The sequence below is a fragment of the Haliotis rufescens genome, unplaced genomic scaffold, assembly GCF_023055435.1.
Source record: "Haliotis rufescens isolate VD_foot unplaced genomic scaffold, xgHalRufe1.0.p SCAF_20, whole genome shotgun sequence".
Classification (NCBI taxonomy): domain Eukaryota; kingdom Metazoa; phylum Mollusca; class Gastropoda; order Lepetellida; family Haliotidae; genus Haliotis; species Haliotis rufescens.
In genome coordinates, this window is record NW_025963891.1 from 15,041,270 (window position 1) to 15,061,517 (window position 20,248).

A 20,248-nucleotide genomic window follows, 5' to 3' on the forward strand; every position below is an offset into this window, starting at 1 on the left:
ATATACATATCATAGCATACCACTTAAACCACACCAAACCTTACCACCGAAACACAACACACAGCCTCAGCATCCTCCGGAAAAAAATTAAAATAAAATAAAAAATAATATTAAATAAATAGTTTGGTGTACACAATGCCTCGCATACCATACCACTCAGCAGAAAACATACCCGGCATTCCAAACACAGAATACACCCACACCATCCATTCACTTAATCACAGAACAAACACTTGGGGAAAATTGTGTCGTTCAGAGTCATATTCGTTACAGCCAGAAAATCACTGTCACAATGTCTCAGTCTATGTCATCCCTCCTCCACACCCTCACTCTCCTCTCTCTCTCTCTCTCTCTCTCTCTCTCTCTCTCTCTCTCTCTCTCTCTCTCTCTCTCTCTCTCAGAATAATAACAATTAAAGTTACTGTTACTAGCAGCAGCAGCACCGAGTACACTCTGCCTTAAGTCGGTATAAAAAGAACATTGTCAATCAATCACAACATGTTTTTCGTCTTCAACAATAGGAGGAATCGACGATGCACAACTGTTACAATATTTACAAGTCCTTTCAGATAAAGGAATGGCGGGCATGGAATATCTGTTTGACATAGTAATATAGGAAGTGATCCAAACCAGAACTTTGCCAGTATAGTTCTTTCGTCTCTTCGTTTAACTGTTTTCACTTATGAGCTGGAAGAGCACTGGAACTTCAACAGTCTGTAGGTTGTGACATTGCGAATGAAAATAGAAATGTTAATGGCAACAAGTTAAGAACCTACAGACATTCTACTTCATTTCACAGTGTGAAACTCTTCAACCTATCCTAGCAAATGGTTAAGCGAGTTAGTGTGTGTGTGTGTGTGTGTGTGTGTGTGTGTGTGTGTGTGTGTGTGTGTGTGTGTGTGTGTGTGTGTGTGTGTGTGTGTGTGTGTGTGTGTGTGTGTGTGTGTGTGTTGGAGGTGGGGGCCGGTGTGTGTGTGTGTTTGTGTGTGTGTGTGTGAGAGAGAGAGAGAGAGAGAGAGAGAGAAAGAGAGAGAGAGAGAAAGAGAGATAGTATGGTTTTACGCCGCTTTTAGCAATATTCCAGCAATATCACGGCGGGGGACACCAGAGATTGGCTTCACACATTGTACCCATGTCGGGAATCGAACCCGGGTCTTCGGCGTAACGAGCGAACGCTTTAACCACTAGGCTACCCGACCGCCCCGACAGTGAGAGAGAGGGAGAGACAGAGATAGAGAGAGAGAGAGAGAGAGAGAGAGAGAGAAGGTAGACATTAAGGAAGACACGCGCACACACTCACACTCACAAACACAAACACGCACACACACACACACACACACGCACACACACACACACACACTCACAAACACAAACACAAACACACGCACACGCACATGCACACACACACATACACATACTCACACACACACACACACACACACACACACACAAACACAAACACACAAACAAAACACAAATATTCACAGCACAACTGTGTAATACACCTAACTAAAATATTCTTCGCAAAGTGCAGTCTGCAGGCATAGTTTTAATAGGAGATAAGTTACAGCAATGATAATAATACTTGAGGAAAAACACGCTTGACTTTGTAAGCCTATTTCTTCTGGTAAACATTAGGATTAAAATATCAGCTGACGGTTTTTGTATTTCACCGCATTGCATTAAATATATTTATTTAACTTTACAGATGAGGTGAGGTTGCAAAGGTTCATATCTGACGTCATCACAGGGGGTACAGGCTATCCGAAAATGTGTCTCAACATCAATCACACCACAGAAGGGACATAGTAAATTGGCAAATATGGCATGCGATAAGTCAAGTGACAACTGTGTACTTACAGCAGTGTTAAGTGATTTTGCGACGGTTGATGCGATTACAGCCGTGTCAAGAGGGGCGCCTTTACCAGCTGAGAATCTGACATCATATTTGATTGTTTCGAGGAAGTCAGTGAAATCTTTCTTTTGTTTTTCTTCCTCTTCTTTATTAAGCGTTGAAGCAGCTATTCCAAACTTTGGAACCGGCGGCATGCTGTTATTCACCTGGAAAGTGAGAATATATTATGTGCCAGTCGCTTTGGTTTGAGTCAATTTACTTCCATTTGTGTTATTCAATATGTAAGGTTGTTAAACATTGAATAATACGTTTCCATCAAAGTGCGCATTATAAATTTATCATTTAACTAAAGCATTTATCCATGACATAAGCTTTTGACATAAAAACATGTATGTCATACCCCAATGACATAAGTATGCAAATTAGATATGCAAATTAGATAACCGGAAGTGGGACTTTTTTCGCCGGTGCACGAGAGTAGGTGTTTACAAACAACATGGATACCTTTGATGTTGGAGACATTATTTCAATTATTCTGCAAAAGTCTGTTCAAGTATTTTGTTTAAAATAATCCGAGGAACTTTTTTTCTCAGAGAAGGAATATGTCATAAAGGAGTTAAGAGGTTGTTTATTTTGGTTTACACGGCTATGGAAAACATGTATCACTACGCACGATCTATACGTAAGATTTCGACAAGTTGCTGATGTTAATGTTTAATGCAATTATTACTTAATTGGGAAGCAAAAATGTGAAAATGATAAATAGAATTCATCACTCGTGTTTTTTAATATGGGAAATATCAACCTCGTCCCGTTAATCGGTATTTGCCTCGCCAAAGGCTCGGCAAATACCGATTAACTAAGACTCGGTTGATATTTCCCATATTAAAAAAACACTCGTGATGAATCCTCTATACATGTAGCTAACTCAATTACAGTGTCAGGATCTTGCGATGATAAAAGGAGGCTGAATTAGTTATAGTTTGGATGGAGATAAAACTTTGTTATAAAATAAATTTGTCTTAAATACCAAACATAGAGTTGCAATGAGTTGCATAACTTACATATACAGTAAACTACGTTTATAACGAACACGCTTATAACGAACTGGCGGATATAACGAACTGGGTTTTTTTCCCCGGCCATTTGCTGTATATATGCTATACATATGCTTATAACGAACTACGGTTAAAACGAACTAAAATTTGTTGTCCCTTTGAGTTCGTTATAACCGTAGTTTACTGTACGTAAATTCCCTGGAATATTTGCATGGCGCCCTCGTACAATTTCTAAATCATGACAACACTTTGGAAAGAGCAGTTATTGATTTAACTAAATAATGAATATTTTGAGAAGAAAAGACTTCACTGTGCCATGTCTGTTTGAAGTTATCTCTCATCATAGATACACATTATATGTTGTGTCCACATTCAGACATTGTGATATTATTTAGCCAGTATTTAACACATTTATAAATGGTACGTACATGGATCGGGTGTCTACCACATTCCCCCAAAACTCCACTGTTTGATGCTGACATGGTTACACCAAGAAACCGCTAGCAAGCAAATAACTGTACTACATCGAGTTTATTAACGTTTTCAACCCCCAAAACATCACCACCATAGAGCAGTATAGGTATAACTTCAGCATTAAATATTTACACTTATCAAAATAGCTATCCATTTAGGTTGTAAAGCTATGCTATAAAAGATTTTTGACCAGTTACGTCCATTGTTAATCATAAAGTACTTCTCTACGTGTATCCTGAGTCATCACTTGCTTGATAAAGGTGTTAGGATCTACACCGAAACGTCGCACTAATTGTAATAAAGAAGTTGTTCATCCATAGAACTTGTCTTACTTCATCACACCAACTTCTATATGCCACTGAAAGAGGTTATCCTTTTTGTTTTTGACATATCAAGTGACATTTTTCACAATGCCCATTTAAATGCATTTATCTTTCGCAGATTAATATAAACACTGTCCTCAAAAAGTATCACGCCATCAGCAAAGTAAAAGAATATTTTTTGGGGGATGTAACCGTACAGCAACTTACACAGTCTATCCATTTGAAATAGAAAGGTACTAAGCGCACAGCCTTGTCTAAAACCAGTAGGATATAAGCAATCCAAAATGAGATTATTTAACCGAACACATAATTTAATATTCTCACAAATGTCTCCTTTACGTGAGAAAACGCTAATTAAAAGCATTAAAAATAAAGCAATTATCCGCGGTACAATACCCCTTCCTGAATTCAGATTTACATTCAGATATTTTGGATAGGCTAACTGCCCAACACACCAACCTCTTCTCCACGATAACGGTAAACACTTTTCTTAACATACTAAAAAAGACTAATTAACCTGTAATTATCAGGATTCGTTTAATCTTTGGTGCAGAGGTATAGAGATGCCAACTGGCCATTTGTCAGGAAAAACATACATTCAGTTTAACAATATATCTAATTATGGAACAATAGTGTTTGATGAGTGTTTTACGTATTCACGTAAAATGATCTAGGCCCGTAGATTTATTGTTTTCTCCAATATTTCATGTCTTGCTTATGGGGCTATCAAGAATGTCATGTGAGATGTCTTGTCCGTCGTTGGTCTGTTCACTGCGATTTCTAATAACTGATGAATATGATTGGAACGAGCCAGAAGCTCATGAGAACACTGTAGTAAAATATTCAGTCCAATCACCCATAACAATAGGATTATGATTGCGGGTACGACCAGACAGACGTCAGACAATGTTCCTCAAACCATTAAGAGAAATAGTAGCTGATTCAATCAATTACTCTCTAGTACGTTGCTGGTGTAGCTCCGCCTTTTTCCTACAGGTAGATGTGCATTCATTTCGAACTCTCACAAACATGGCTGAGTGTTCAAGTGTCTTTGTATTTCAGAAAGTATTTAGGGCATGACAACTTTTGTGCTTTTTAACAATATGTCCATAATCATAATCACGAGGGGTTCACTGCTTCAGGGACATCTGTCAAAGCTGCATTGTCCAAACTATCAGTTATATCTGGTCACGACAGTGATGCATGTCTCTCTTTGTCTCCCAATCCTTGCATATTTGTAGATCTCATTATGCTCAGAGTCAACGTTAACAAATATTTTATGATTTGAGCTCATTGCATTGGCTGATGATCGCAGATGGTGCATGAGAGTATAGTAAATTCTCTAACATTATGGAATATGTATGAGGATGTCGAAACATAATCAATAACACTGCCTCCCATAGTGCCAATAGACGTAGAGTGGCCAGTCATTCACCCGTATCCGCCATACTATATATGAATGTCAAGAACAGAACACATTTCTAGGAGAGATTTGCCAAAACAGTTGACTGTAAAGTCGCAAGATAGTCTTGGCTCGTCAAATTTCCTTAGAATGTCACTCAAATGCTCATCTCCTTCAACGCAATAGATGTTCATCGTTCACGTAATCTCGATGTGTTCTGCTGTTCACATGACCGAACACAAGGGTAGAAGCATCAGAGTGTTTATCCAAAACACTGAGTAAAATGTTCAGTTATAAATCAACACCACTGGGACTCTCTTTCTTGTAAAACCATGACGATCCCTTTGGTTGAACATAACTAAATACACATAACACGTTTCCTTGTAAAAACTACAGAAATGGCATTTTCACCACACCCAACATGACTTTAATATTTCAGCAATGGCAATTTAACTAAATCTACGACAAAACTACGATATCTTGTTTGCGGGTAAACAAAATCAGTCTTAGGTGTCTATGTTTCATGCGATCCTATAATGCCTTACGTGTTAATGACAGAACATCAGTCGGTATGATGGAGCTTACTTCACGTCATTACTGTCAACAGTGTAACCGAGGTTGCAATTTCTATATTTTCCCATAGATATGAAAGAGTTCTTGCACATACCAGTACATTACATTTTGTTGGCCATATGAACACCGGTTCCAAAAGCTAGAAGCAGTTGGGTCATTGCAGTGAGCCGAAACGTGAAATCGTGTGTTTATGTGTGTTTATGTCAATTTTGGATCATACCTCTCCACTTGGACAGATTGTAGAGGGCTGTGTGAATATCCCGATTCTCAGCTGATATGTCCCAATAGTAACACGCATGTCACGGTGGTGTTGTAAGTGTTACCCATCTTGTTCATATAAATTTACTTAGAACAGTAAACGGGATAGGCAGCAAATTAAACAAACACTTGCCTATTTATGCAACGTGTGCGAGGGGTTGGTGCAATCGGTAGAGCAGGACATGCATGTCAGTGGTGGTGTTGTAAGTGTTACCCATCTTGTTCATATAAATTTACTTAGAACAGTAAACGGGATAGGCAGCAAATTAAACAAACACTTGCCTATTTATGCAACGTGTGCGAGGGGTTGGTGCAATCGGTAGAGCAGGACATGCATGTCAGTGGTGGTGTTGTAAGTGTTACCCATCTTGTTCATATAAATTTACTTAGAACAGTAAACGGGATAGGCAGCAAATTAAACAAACACTTGCCTATTTATGCAACGTGTGCGAGGGGTTGGTGCAATCGGTAGAGCAGGACATGCATGTCAGTGGTGGTGTTGTAAGTGTTACCCATCTTGTTCATATAAATTTACTTTGAACAGTAAACGGGATAGGCAGCAAATTAAACAAACACTTGCCTATTTATGCAACGTGTGCGAGGGGTTGGTGCAATCGGTAGAGCAGGACATGCATGTCAGTGGTGGTGTTGTAAGTGTTACCCATCTTGTTCATATAAATTTACTTAGAACAGTAAACGGGATAGGCAGCAAATTAAACAAACACTTGCCTATTTATGCAACGTGTGCGAGGGGTTGGTGCAATCGGTAGAGCAGGACATGCCTACTCTTTTTGAGGACACCTGGGCCCACTTGCACAAAGCGATCTTAGCGCTAAGATGATCGTAACTCCCATACTTTAACATAGGCTTACACTAGTTGTAGCACTAAGATCGCTTTGTGCAAGTGGGCCCTGGTGTCATTGCTGATTTTCAGCCATTCATTCGATTGATGTTAAGCACTATTTTGCCTTTTGCGCCCAATGGAATCTATTTCGGCAGCTGATTGAGGCTCACTATTCTCTGACGTTGAGGCTTATACTAATGTTTATAGTGAGTGAATGAGTGTGTATGGTTTTACGCCGCTTTTAGGAATATTCCAGCAATATTACGTCGGGGGACACCAGAAATGGACTTCACACATTGTATCCGGGAATCAAACACGGGTCTGACCACTAGGCTACCCGACCGCCACACTAATGCCACACTAATGTTTATACATGTCATGTTTGATTCATGTTGGTGGAAAACAGTTAAATAGTTGCCAGCGGAAACGGTTTCGGACCCCTCCCCCTCTCTCTCTCACACACACACACACACACACACACACACACACACACGCACGCACGCACGCACGCACGCACGCACGCACGCACGCACGCACGCACACACGCACGCACACACACACACACACACATTAAGAGGCCCATTCATGATGTTTTACGTGGAGGACATGCTGGTGCATCGATAACGTGGTTCTCGTATAGTGTTAGTTCTCAGCATTGTGTCATGTGTCTGCGTCAAGGCTCGTCCTAGATTCTTACTCCTATGGTGAAACCTAAAGAGGTGAAAACTAATTATTATAACCGGGCAAGTATGGGACTCGAACCAACGACCCAGTATCGTCAACAGAAGCAATTCTGCGTAGCAAATCAGTTATTTCAACAAGAGGTGTGGGTAGCCTTGTGGTTAAATGCTTTGTATCTCTGCTTCCTTTAGTGTTATGTGGATCAACTGTTGCACCACAGCTTCAAAGAAGAGGTACATTGTAACTGTCTTAGATTTTACACTTTCCTCTCCCAATAAGTCGACAAGGTTGTGAATAAAGGTAATTCAGTTCCAAAATTGTTCAAAATGATAATATTCTATTCCAGGTCTATTACAACTACAGCTGAAATTATCATGACCCCTTAATTATTATACATTACCTTGACCGTCTCTGTAAACTCGACTTGACCACCGAACGCATCAGTAACAACCAGTTTAACCTCAGTTTCGAAATCCGGCTCAGGACCAGCCTTCAGGTCGACGGAAGGTTGTGACAGTTTGCGAGTGAAATCTGTGCCAAGGGACACAATCAGTTAATGCTCGTCCAAAATGATCAAGGTATACTCTTGTATAAGAGTTCTCTAGAATATATGATTATTACTTGCCCGTGAAGAGATCACCCGTTTAATAAACATACAGCTGTATTACACATTGTGTAATACCAAAACGCGTGCTTGTGTACTCTCGGAACACGTTTCACGAACAAATATTGAAAGCTCTCAACATCACTTGGCTTATTCAAAGACATTGCGTGTGGAGTTGATAGATCACTGAGAGGAGCTTATGCACACTCGATGACCCCAGCAACCTTGTTGCTAGGGTGACGTCACATGGCATTGTTTCGCCGATGGGTCTTGCAACAAAATTCCACAAATTACGTCATCGGGTATTGTGACGTTATTGTAAAGTTTGAGGTACAAGGCCCGTTCCACAAGGCGATCGTATTGTAGCGCAACGACAGTCGTTAGTCTAATATAAGTTAAAGTATGTGAGTTGCGATAGTCTTAGCCCTACGATAATTTTGTGAATTCTAAAGGTGGACCGTTGTATGGTATTAAATTCATACCTTTCAACTTTTGACGTGTTTGAAGTATTATTCTGTTAAACTCAATTGGACTATGCCGTGGATCGTGTAGGTGTCAGCTAGCCTATTCATACTCAACAGTATAATTCTAAAAACGTTGTAAATGGCAAGTAATAAATAAATTACTAAACTCGCTCCCGTGTAAAACCAATTTTATGAAACTCGTGAATAGTTGTGGTATCTGACTCGCTTTCGCTCGTCAGATACCAGAACTATTCACTCGTTTCATAAAATTGGTATTACACGGGAGCGAGTTTAGTATTCTATATTTAACACATTTGTTATGGAAGATACTAGTAGGTGGTGAAAACAATTCTTTGGCAAGCGGATCATGGCAGCTGTGAGTGCTTTTAGACGACATGACATGGTCTAATAAAGAAGAGCCCGATCACAAGCTATCGTGATATGGAGACAGTAAACAAAGACTAGTTGCGACTGTCAAATTTCGATAAACACACAAAGCAACGGCAGAGTAATCAAAATTATATTTTGACATTGAGATATCAGCCATTAGTTAATGTAGCGGAGAGATGTGATATTCCCATCACTGCATTCACCTGTTGATCGGATGAGGTTACCATCCTGTATAATCTTCAGCTTGAGTGGTTCTTTGATGTCAATCGCATCATCAGTTTCCTCCCGCATACCCTCATCCATCCATCCATCACAAAGAATTTTGAATCTTGTTTGTAGAGCCACACCTACACAAAAATAGAGACATGATCTGACAGATGAGTCAAATATACAGTGCAATTCCAAACTGTGTACAGGACTTGTTTCTGCATCTGCACTCACTATAATGTTTGGTGTACGGTGTATCTCTCTTACATGTCAGTTTTTCTGAAAGATACAGTTTCATGCAGTATTTTGGAGTTAGCTCAGATATCTTTAAAGAAAAGAATATACAAGGACAGTCCGGTTTTGTAGTTCAATGAGTATGATATATACTATAATGTTTGTGTGTTGTTTATGCAACAATATTCCGGCCGTATGACGGAGGTCTGCATATAATCGGGCCTGGACCAGACAATCCAGTGATTGACATCATGAGCATCGGTCTACGCAATTGGGATACGATGGCATGGATCAACAAAGTCAGCGAGCCTGACCAGCCGATGCCGCAAGTCGCTACCCACGACAAGCATAGTCGTCTCTTACGACATGGGCTGCTGAAAACTAATACCAGTCCGGACCATCCCTGGTATGACATGTAAGATAAACGACTACGGTGTTGGAATTGGTTGTTGTTGTCGCATTACAACATGTAAACAGTGAGTGTTCGAAATAAATAATCAACATCCGCTATTTATGAATGGTTTGATAGTAATAACATGTGTAAAAACCGTAAACATTTCACAAGAACTTCGAATTGTTATCCTTTGTCAACACAACACGTCCTGACATGAATTGACTGACAAACAAATCAGCTCCGAATGCCTCTTACGACAAGCATTGTCGCCTTTTTTACGGCAAGCATCGTTACTGAAGACCTATTCAAATCCGGATTTTCACGTGTATCAAAATCCACTTGTAAGAGTGAGTGAGTTGGGTTTAACGCCGCTTTTAACAGTATTACAGTTATATCACGGCGTGTCAGCTTAATGTGTGATGCAGGTCTCTGACGTTTACCACTTCGGTGAAACCCACGAGCACGGTATGGTGCTGACAAACCTAGAAACATAATCGGGGCGAACCGGGATTCGAACCCACAATCATAGGTTTCTGGCGTTCCCAAGGGACGCAACATTGCACACCGAATCGCGGCGCCTTAGACGACTGGGCCACCCGTGCCCCCCACTTGTAAGAAGATTATGTTGGAATGCCTGAAAACTATGAAGGATATATAGTGAACAGCTCAATTGTGAACAGGTGAAAGTTATTTTATGCCCCAGTCAGCAATATTTCAGCATATCTGTTGAATTTTTGTCAAAGTTTCTAAAATTTAACATTACCTTGTCCGGAAAAATGAAATTTGATGATAAAAACAAAGCAGATGACCATAAAACCAATCGCCCAAACGCATCACGGCAACGGCCATGGTAATCCGATGCACGTGAGTTCCGTGCAAACTGAAATGCTCATGCGTTCCCCCATCTCTTGCCCTATAAAAATCCACCCAGATCAGATAACATTCATTCGTTATTGAATTGCTACCACATGCCAAGATTGACAAGAAATCACCGACACCAAGCCCGTGAACGATTGCAAGCTGGAAAAACCGCCCGGCAAGTAGCCAATGCATTTCAAGTCCACGTAAGGACCATATACAGGCTCCAGCAACGGTACCAGACCACCAACACTACAGATGACCGACCACATAGTGGAAGACCAAGGGTCACCACCCGACGTCAGGATCGTCAGATTGTGCGACAGCATCTTCCCGATCGCTTTGTTACTGCTGCGGAAACTGCTCGACAGACCATGGGACCAGCGACACATTAGTGAGGACACCCTGCGTCGACGATTGACGAGCATACACCTCCACTGACACAGGCCACACCGAGGACCCATTCTGACACCACGTCATCGCCGGGACCGTCTTCAGTGGGCAACAAACCACCAGCATTGGCGCCACCAACAGTGGAAAAGAGTCCCCTTCTCAGAGGCGTTACTATGTCTCAACAGCAGATGGAAGAGTCTGGCGACGCCATGGGGAACATAATTCGGATGCTTGTGTTGTTGAGAGAGACTCGTGGGATGGTCCGAGCATCATGGTGTGGGATGGAAGTGGTCTTGCATAGAGGGTCGGCCCTGTGGTCTCCCAGAACATCGGTCCAGGGTGAGGCAATGGTGTTACAGCAGCTCGGTACATTGATCAAGTCTTGAGACCACACGCCATACCTCATTTGGCACGTCGCCGCAACCACGAGTTTCAGCATGATAACACCCGTATCCACACTGCGAGGGCAACAAGAGACTTCCTCCAGCAGAATGGCATCAGAACCATGCAGTGGCCTGCCTTCAAACCCAATTTAAATCCCACTGAGTACCTGTGGGGCGAGATTCAAAGACGGCTGAATGACGTCCGACCAAGGTCGACAACTGCAGCTGAACTGCGGTCGGCGTTCTTTAGAGGGTGGGCTCAAGTGCATATGACCTTCATCAACCGCCTCATCCATTCAATGTATCGACGTTTCACGGCAGTCATCAAAGCACATGGCGGACACACGAGATACTGACTTGTGATGCCATTTTCCCAGAGACTGGTGTTGTGTTTCACTTTAAGAACATTTGTCACTTTAATTTCAACATTGATGACCAGTTTTGCCAAGTTTCATCTTTTTAATATTTCTCAAAGTTTGTTTACAGTGTTTGGACAAATACGATTTCTCATATATCTATCCATGGTGACGTTTCGTTTACGGTTCAGTATACAAAGTGTGTACTCCTGAAAGTTTTCCTACATCTGTTTCATATCCCTGGAAATGATTAGCTGTGACCTTCAAGTCATTGGTATATATAACTGGATTGTAGTCTTAATCTGTAACACTTGACATTGAATGTTTCCTTACCACATCACTGGTGGTACGTTGTATTATCAACACTGGAACAAACATTCAATGTCTCCCTACCCATTAACATAAAAGATTAATCAGCACTACAAGGTCCATGTTGTGAAAACAACAGGTACACCCGTGCGTAGCCGTCTTTATGCTCTTAATCGGTATCTGTCTGGTGAACAATGGGTCTAATCCAGTCCTTGTCAGCCGAATTAAGGGAATTGTGTGTGGGATTCCTAACCAATTTTCAAATCATTAAAAAAACTGACTTTTGTGGTGTTCCTAAGACACACAGGGACGCAAGAGGAGAAACCCGGAGGGTGTACCCAGGAATAACCATAACACGATTGGAAAGGTCGATGTGTTAAGCAGGTTTGGTCTTATAAATACTAGATCTGCAGTAGATTCACGGTTGACAAGCCTGAGGCTCTTCAGGAACTTTTTCAAAAGATCACAGCTTGGATGTGTTAGCCGTTAACAGAACTTGGTTTCGACCAATTATCCATCAGCAAATTAACTCCAGCAAATTAACACCACCAAATGATACAAATTAATGTCGTTTATCGACCACCAAAGTCAAGTCTACTGGATACTTACCTCATGGAGTTTAGTGACCTGACATATAGACTAAATATCTATGGTGGAAAATTAGTGATCTGCAGCTATTTCAACGTTCATGTTGACAAAGTATATGATGTTGATGCGCAGAACATGACTATGCTTGTCTTAAGATCGGATGGTCAGGCTTGATGACTTGGTTGATGTATGTCATCGTATCCCAGTCGCGTAGATCGATGCTCGTGATGTCAATCACTGGACTGTCTAGGCTATATTATTTACAGACCGTCGACATTTAGCTGGAATATTGCTGTGGCGTTAAGCAACAAACAAACAAGATCAGTGGGAAGTATTTCAAGATGGAAATGGAGTACTTTTCAAGAAAATGCCAGCTTTTCTGCCTTCCCGCACAACAAAAGAGAAGTTTGCCATCAAGTTCTTCATTAAAAGCATGATAAACCCAGTTGATTAATAGACAATATGATGGCAAAACGCAGCTCGTTAGGTTTAGCTGGCAATGATATGACATGCTTTGATGCCACCAATGCTGACAAAATTGGAAGGCTTTCAGAAAACATTCCATGCAAAAATTGGACAGGTTGGAGATGTCCTGCAATCCTGCAATTACAAGACACAGCACAGAAACAGCTTTGCTATTTATGCACAATGACCAACTTCATGTTGTTGAACCTGGATGAATATGGATGAAATGTTCTTTGTTTCAATTAGGAGTGACGTTTCAGTGTAGGTTCTAACAATGGTATCAAGCAAGGGGGTACAGATTATGGATGAGAAGCATATATTCAAGTATGGGCTAGCACCCCCTTGTTTTCATTACTGACATTTTGTTTCCAACTTTTCTACTTAACAGGCTTCTCCACTCACCTGTAACCACACCCCAATCTATTCAACTGTATAAACTCTAGCGCCTACGTGTATATATGTTTTTCATCCATACTCTGTACCTCATTTGCTTGATAACGTTGCTGGAACCAACACCGAAACGCCCCTCCTAATTGTAATAAAGAAGTTGTTCATCCAGAAATCTTATCCTAACATCATGTTTGTTGATTCCAAGGGCGACTCGATCTATCATCAGCATTTGCCACAACAGACCACTAAACTCTTCTCAGAGATAGGTGTTACTGGTGAGGCTCTATCATAGTGCACATCATATATTACAGGAAGCCATCAGTCACTGATTAATGTTTGGGAGAGAACAGATAGAAGGGGAATGAAATTTGAATTGTCACAGTGATCTGTTCTTGGCTCAAAACCTTTAACTATAAACCCTATACCAGTTGGAAGAATTGCAAGATCTCATGATCTGAGTTTTTATCTATATGCTGACGATACAGAGCTCTATCTAGGATTCAAACTAGTTTCCTCATCACTTCTTCAAAATGTACCCCACGTATCCCTCGTGATGCTGCTACAACTTACGATATATGCGGACAAAGACAAGTAAAATGCTTATTCTGTGTATTTGTCTCTTCAAGATTACACTATGCAACAACCTCGTGCATGACATTCAACAAAATCATCTGAACAAGCTGCAGTGTCAGCAAACTACAGCTGCCAGGTTCATCAAACAATGTCGAATGCACGTCCACCTGACACTGGTCCTCAAAGAACTGCATTGCTGCCATTGACACAGAGAGTCAGCTTCAAGCTGTTGGTATTTGTCTACAAATCACTCATTGGCGTGACTCCAGTGTACCTACAAGAACTTACAACTTTTACCCAACGGAACGGGCATTCAAACACCAGATATGATGCTGCCATCCAGGACGGCAAAGTATGAACACAGAACCTTAAGCGTTCTTGAGCAGGGAGTATATGAATAAGATGCGCTACAAAAATATATAAAGAATAGTATTATTGAACAAACCCATGCCTACCTTCTGTTGGTGTTATTTTACAAGTTCCACCTCTTGGTTTTTCATTTACCAGTAAGACTCTGAAGGCTATGCTCTGAGGTCGGTCCTGTATGTCGGCTGTAATCTGTAGCTTGTACACGCCACCAGGCGTGAAATAGTTAGGTTCCAACTCAAACAGTTGGTCAGACGGTTCTGCAAGTGTGTTATATACATATCAATAGCTTATGAACGTGTTCAACATTTTATGACAAACGTGCGAGTTTAGTATCTGTACGACTACTATTACTTCTACTGGGGGCACGGGTGGCTCAGCCGTGTAACGTGCCGCAATTCTCTGTTTGTTTGCGTTCCTTGGCACCTCAGAAACCTATGAATGTGAGTTCGAATCCCGGTTCGCCCCGATTATGTGTCTACGTTTGTCAGCATTAAGCAATCACGCAAAAAATATAGGCATACTCATTGAATCAACGTTCAGTTTGAGAAACCATGTGCATAACATTTGCAGTTTGCGTTTCCCATACTCGTTAGCTTCACCAAATTGGTAAACGTCTCCGACCTTCATCACTTTGGGCTTTCCATCCACATTAAGCTGACATGCCGTGACATAAATGGAATACTGTTCAAAGTGGCGTTAAATACAACTCACTCACTACTACTACTCCTTAACTACTAATACTGATGATTATTGTATCATTTATTAAGGCGATGAAATGGAAAGTATTCTGATTGCCTATCGTGATACTCCCAAGGGCAGCTCGTGTGATGTTATGTTATGTAGACATAGAGTGACCTCCCTTGTGTGGCGTGCAGCCCAAACAAGGTCCTAGCGCATGACATCTCGCTACACTCCTTGCACAAAGACGTCCGCTGTGAGTAACTTGACGTGTTCATAGCTATCAAGTACATTATTCTAGGCACTTTCGAGAAGACGGGCTGCACCTATATACGGCGAGACGAGGGCGATTCGAGGCCTTCCAACTATGACCTGACTTGCCCAGTGGGGACGGGACACTTTATATCGGAAAACACTGAATTTTTCAACAGTTATTCCAAGGTTCAAAAACGGAGCACGTGCCTCATTCGAAACGTTCAAGTGTGATAAGGTAACACCTAACAATAGATTTAAATACAAACGCTAAATCTGAAGAAAGATAAAGCGACAACGATATCAAGTCAGATGTAAGTTAACTTAACTTACCACGCTTGAACTTCTTGTCGGCTGACGAAAGTTCGCTGTAGTCTGCATTTGATTGATCATACTTAGAAAGTGTCCAGTTGAACTTTGCTGCAACCGGTTTAACACTGCCAGTGAGTACCCTGAACGCTGTTGGTTCCTCTGGTGTGATCTTTTCCATGCAGTTTTTCAAGCATCTGCATAACACGATACAGACATTTATTAGATAATGGATAGTGTTATCCTATCCGATAAACTTTGAATCCTGACTCGAAAATTGTTTTAAACTTTTAGGAATGCCTGCATGACAAAGACATTACTGTATCGTAAATATCCTATAGCAACTAAAGGTTCACATGATGCAATTTTAATATGTGTGGATGTTATGCAGCTGCAATATGGCTTTCCTATATATACCTATATTGCAATGCCTACAGGTTGACACAATAGAGTTTCCAATGACAGGAATGGCGTACCGATAGTGTAGCGCGGGAAGAACATTGATTCTGACATGACAACTAGTTTTTCTTGATTCGTGGTTTCTAAATAATTTTGCAACATAAATAAATATATCTGATTACTCACATAATATCAATAGGACAGGGTTTCTTCTGTTCCAAACGTACAACTTTTATTGCTGTCGCTTTGCGATTATCCTTGCTGAGTGTCTGCTCAAATACGTAACATTTTCCATTTTCAAAGCCAATCGCTGTGTCCACCTTTATGTAACCCTCATTACGCAATGTAAGATTACACTGTGGTTTATCTCTATAACTTCTGTCAGTGTTCTTGGGAACCATGTATGCTTCAGTGTCTCCACAGTCAACAGCATAACATGCCCAAGAGAAGTTGAGAGTGCTTGTTTTGTGTTTTGTGTCTTCCCTGCTAACATCTCGTACGATCCCATCGAGGGGATCATACGAATTGGTTTCAGCATCTAAAACAAGTATTTCGCCTTGTCCTATCAAAGTGAACACACCCCCAACAATGCTGCAGACGAGGGGAGGGTTGACAATTTCAAGATATTGTTGGTCTTCCAAATAGTCCTCCTCCTTTTCTTGAAGCCTCATCGTGAGATTCACTGTGTAAGTCCCTTCTTTGATAGTAGAGTTGGCGAGGTTCATGGATATGTTATTCGGAGTTTCTATATCATAGGGTTCAAATTGTCCAGTCAATGTGTTTTTTTTCTGGAATATCCATGTAAACACAAACACTGTTGTGTTCTTGCATTTATCTGCTAACTTAACACGAGCCGTGAGTGTAGGAAGTGAAGCTGTGTTCGCCCTCATTGGTCGTTTTTCCTCTCTATGTATTGACTCAAACATGTCTGGAGCTTGGAAGCATTCACTAAACACCATGCGGCTGTAATTCTTAATGCTGACGCTGAGTGAATTTTGACAAACAACTTTCATTAATTCATACTGCTTGAAAACATACTTATGCTCAGTTGATGTTGCACTATTATCAGATGGTAGGAAGTTCCGTGTTGCCAAAGTTTCATTGGCGGTTGAATTAAATGTTATAGTGCAAGAAATATTTTCCAAAGTGTCAGGTCCGACGTAGAGAATTATTGGAGCAAACATTTCACCAACGAGTAGAAATTCTGGCAATTCAAGCTCAAAATCTTCCGCAGGGTACGTTAAATATAATTTCTCTTCCAGTGAGGCGGAGTCCCTCCCCCTGGTTGTATTGACACTATAGAATGGCGTCATGTAGCCATGAGTAATGAACGGGTGTGACACTGTGCGAGATGCACCCCCAGCCAGGACCACGTCAGAAGTACTTCCGTCTTTCCAGTCAATTGAAACAGTAATGTTTTCCATAAACAAATGGTTAAGAACCACGAAAAGAAATGATGTTGTATTGACAAATCCAATTATCGCAGACCCTTCTAACGTCACAGAGCAATATGCCAAAGAATAGGTCAGGTTTTTCACAGCTTTTACACCGTCATATATAATAGTAATCTCACCTTTATACACCCCTCTTTTACAAAGTTTCTTTGACACAGCATATACAGAAAGAACTTTTTCTATTACCTCATCACCATCGGCATAATTCACAGTGTAATTCACATCATTGGGCACTTTTGGTATATCATGAAAGGAAAGTTTGAAATCAAAATTAGTGCATGTTCCTTCAGGCAAGGGTGTAACAGGTTCAAAGGTAACAGAAAAGTCTGCTGCCCGCACAATCACCACGTCAACAGTCGCGTTAAAGCGTGCATTGCTGACACGATTCTCACAATTTATCTGGTAGTTCACAGTTCCCTCTGCAGTAGTGTAGTCGTGTGTTATGACGTAGCCCGTTGAACGTGAACTGAAATCCATTTCAGTGAGTTGATCAGTCACAGGTGTCCCATCACCCAGATTCCATGTACATGTAACATTAGTTGGGTTGTCAGCTGTTGTTCCTGATTGTGTCACAAATGAAAAGGTTGTTGTGTCATCCGGTGTCATTATTTTTCGGTTTGGTACGATCACTAAGTTGCAAGGAGGGATCTTATATTCAACAACAAGAACTACAGATGAAGATACAGAGTAGCACTGGTTATATGCATAAAGGCTAACCGTGTATGTTCCTGGAGTGTTGTACAACTGCGCTGGGATTGCAGTGAAGGTATTCAAACTGACCAACACTGAATCTGCCTCATTTGAGTGGATACTCGTACCATCACCCATATCAACTCTATATTTGAAGCCTGACGTGGGTAAAGTGTTCATGTTGACAATCACCGGCTCTCCAACAGCCCAGGCAGTCTTGTCTACATCGATGGTTATTGTCAAGTTGTCACAGACAACAGCTTCGAATGTAAAGTTTTCTGAAGAAACTGCAGATGATATTGTAACATCAATAGAGTAGTTACCTTGTTTTATGAACTTGCAGTTGAATTTATTCGTAGCACCAGCCGAGACAGGCAATACATCTCTGAACTCCGCGTTACCACAAGGTGATATTGTAATTTCTAGAGTTCCCATCGGTATGTTTGCCAACGCATCAAGAGCCACGTTGATTTCCAAGTTCTCATTGGATTGGATTGTGGGTGGTGTCACTGTAACGTTGTAGCCATTAATTGGATGTACAACTGAAATATCAAATGACTTGCTCTTGTTGTTGACCCTGTTAGATGCGATGATTCCAAAGGTGTATACGCCTGTAGTTGATGCATTCTGTTCAGCAAATACTCCCGCGGAACCCTCCTGCAGTATCGTTGCATTGAAGAAGGTCACCACCCAAGAGATGTTGGGGCCTGTTGCATTAACCGTCAAAGTAAATGTTTCTCCTATCAGCAGATCCCGTGCGCTTGGTACAACTGTAAGATCCGCCACTCCTACACCCAGTTCGAAGGTTAGCTCAACATCCTTCCTGTACAACTCGTTCCAGAATGTTGCATGAAGAGTGCAGCTCCCAGGTTGTGTGTAGGTGATGCTGCTTAGATCCACAGGGTTAGCTGAGTAACGGCTGCCATAATTTGATGCTGCAGTACTTGTGAGTGTGTTATTCTCGCATGCATCAATATTCCACTGAATTCCATAATTGGGAACATTTTTAATATTAAATGGTATGACTTCATTCGTGGGTTGTAGGTCCTTATCTAGGGTAATAGTTATGTTTAGCATGTCCCAGCAATAGATCTCGAACGTTTCTTGGGTGGAGTTCAGTTCTGTACTCACATTGACGGTGACGGTTTTGTTGGTTTGAGTGTCGCAAACACACGGAATAGCTACCTCGCCACCAGCGGTAAGACCACTGAGATCAAGAGCTTCTTGAGTTTCGCCAGCTGTACAGGTGTGCCATCCTGTCAGGTTACCCATCGGTAACTGTGCTGCGCTCGCCATCGTCACCTTGATGCCTGGGTCCTCGGTAGTTTGTGGTTTGTTATTACCTATAGTTATTGCGACATCGTCGACGAGGAATCCTCCTGTCTGTATCACTACGAGAGAAAAATATAGACGGTCAAAGATACGTACCAAACAGTATATACTGTTAATATAGTCTGAAATTTTATAATGCATCTTTAATACATATGAATGAAGACATTTACTCGATTGTTTGTTTGTTGTTTAACGCCGCACTCAGCAATGGTCAAGCTATATGACGGCGGTCTGTGAATAATCGAGTTTGGACCAGACCAGATTGACATCACTAGAATCGATCTACGCAATTGGGATGCGATGACATGTATCAACCAAGTCAGCGAGCCTGACCAGCTGATCCCGTTAGTCGCCTCTTACGACAAGCATAGTCACCTCTTACGCATGGGTTGCAGAAGACCTATTCTCTACCCGGATCTTCACGGATCACATCTCCTCGAGGTTTGTTACGAATAAGGAGATGTAAGGATGGTACAGGTTTTATTACTTCAGGTAAACTTCGGTTATAACTATACATAGTTTATAGAATCTGTCGAGCAAAAGAAAATATAAACTTTAAAATTAGATTTGGTCGTAAACATCATTTGATTGTGGTGTACATAGTATAGTACATTCTACTTGGTTTCCTTCTTTTCCAGCAAATGTTGGAGTTCACCACCAGCTATGTTCAGAACAAATGAAAGAATTAA

At 41.2% G+C, this 20,248-nt stretch overlaps 1 protein-coding gene across 1 annotated transcript in view; it reads right to left on the reverse strand.

Annotated features, from left to right (window-relative positions):
• The window catches only part of LOC124132288, a 95,619-nt gene that overhangs the window by 36,128 nt on the left and 39,243 nt on the right, over window positions 1–20,248 (reverse strand). The window contains exons 2-7 of the mRNA XM_046496143.2: window positions 16,270–19,618; window positions 15,709–15,881; window positions 14,532–14,702; window positions 9,130–9,273; window positions 7,869–7,999; window positions 1,861–2,061 (exon numbers count right to left, since the gene is read on the reverse strand). Of these exons, the coding sequence (XP_046352099.2) occupies window positions 1,861–2,061; window positions 7,869–7,999; window positions 9,130–9,273; window positions 14,532–14,702; window positions 15,709–15,881; window positions 16,270–19,618 (4,169 nt within the window). The remainder of the gene's footprint in view (window positions 1–1,860; window positions 2,062–7,868; window positions 8,000–9,129; window positions 9,274–14,531; window positions 14,703–15,708; window positions 15,882–16,269; window positions 19,619–20,248) is intronic.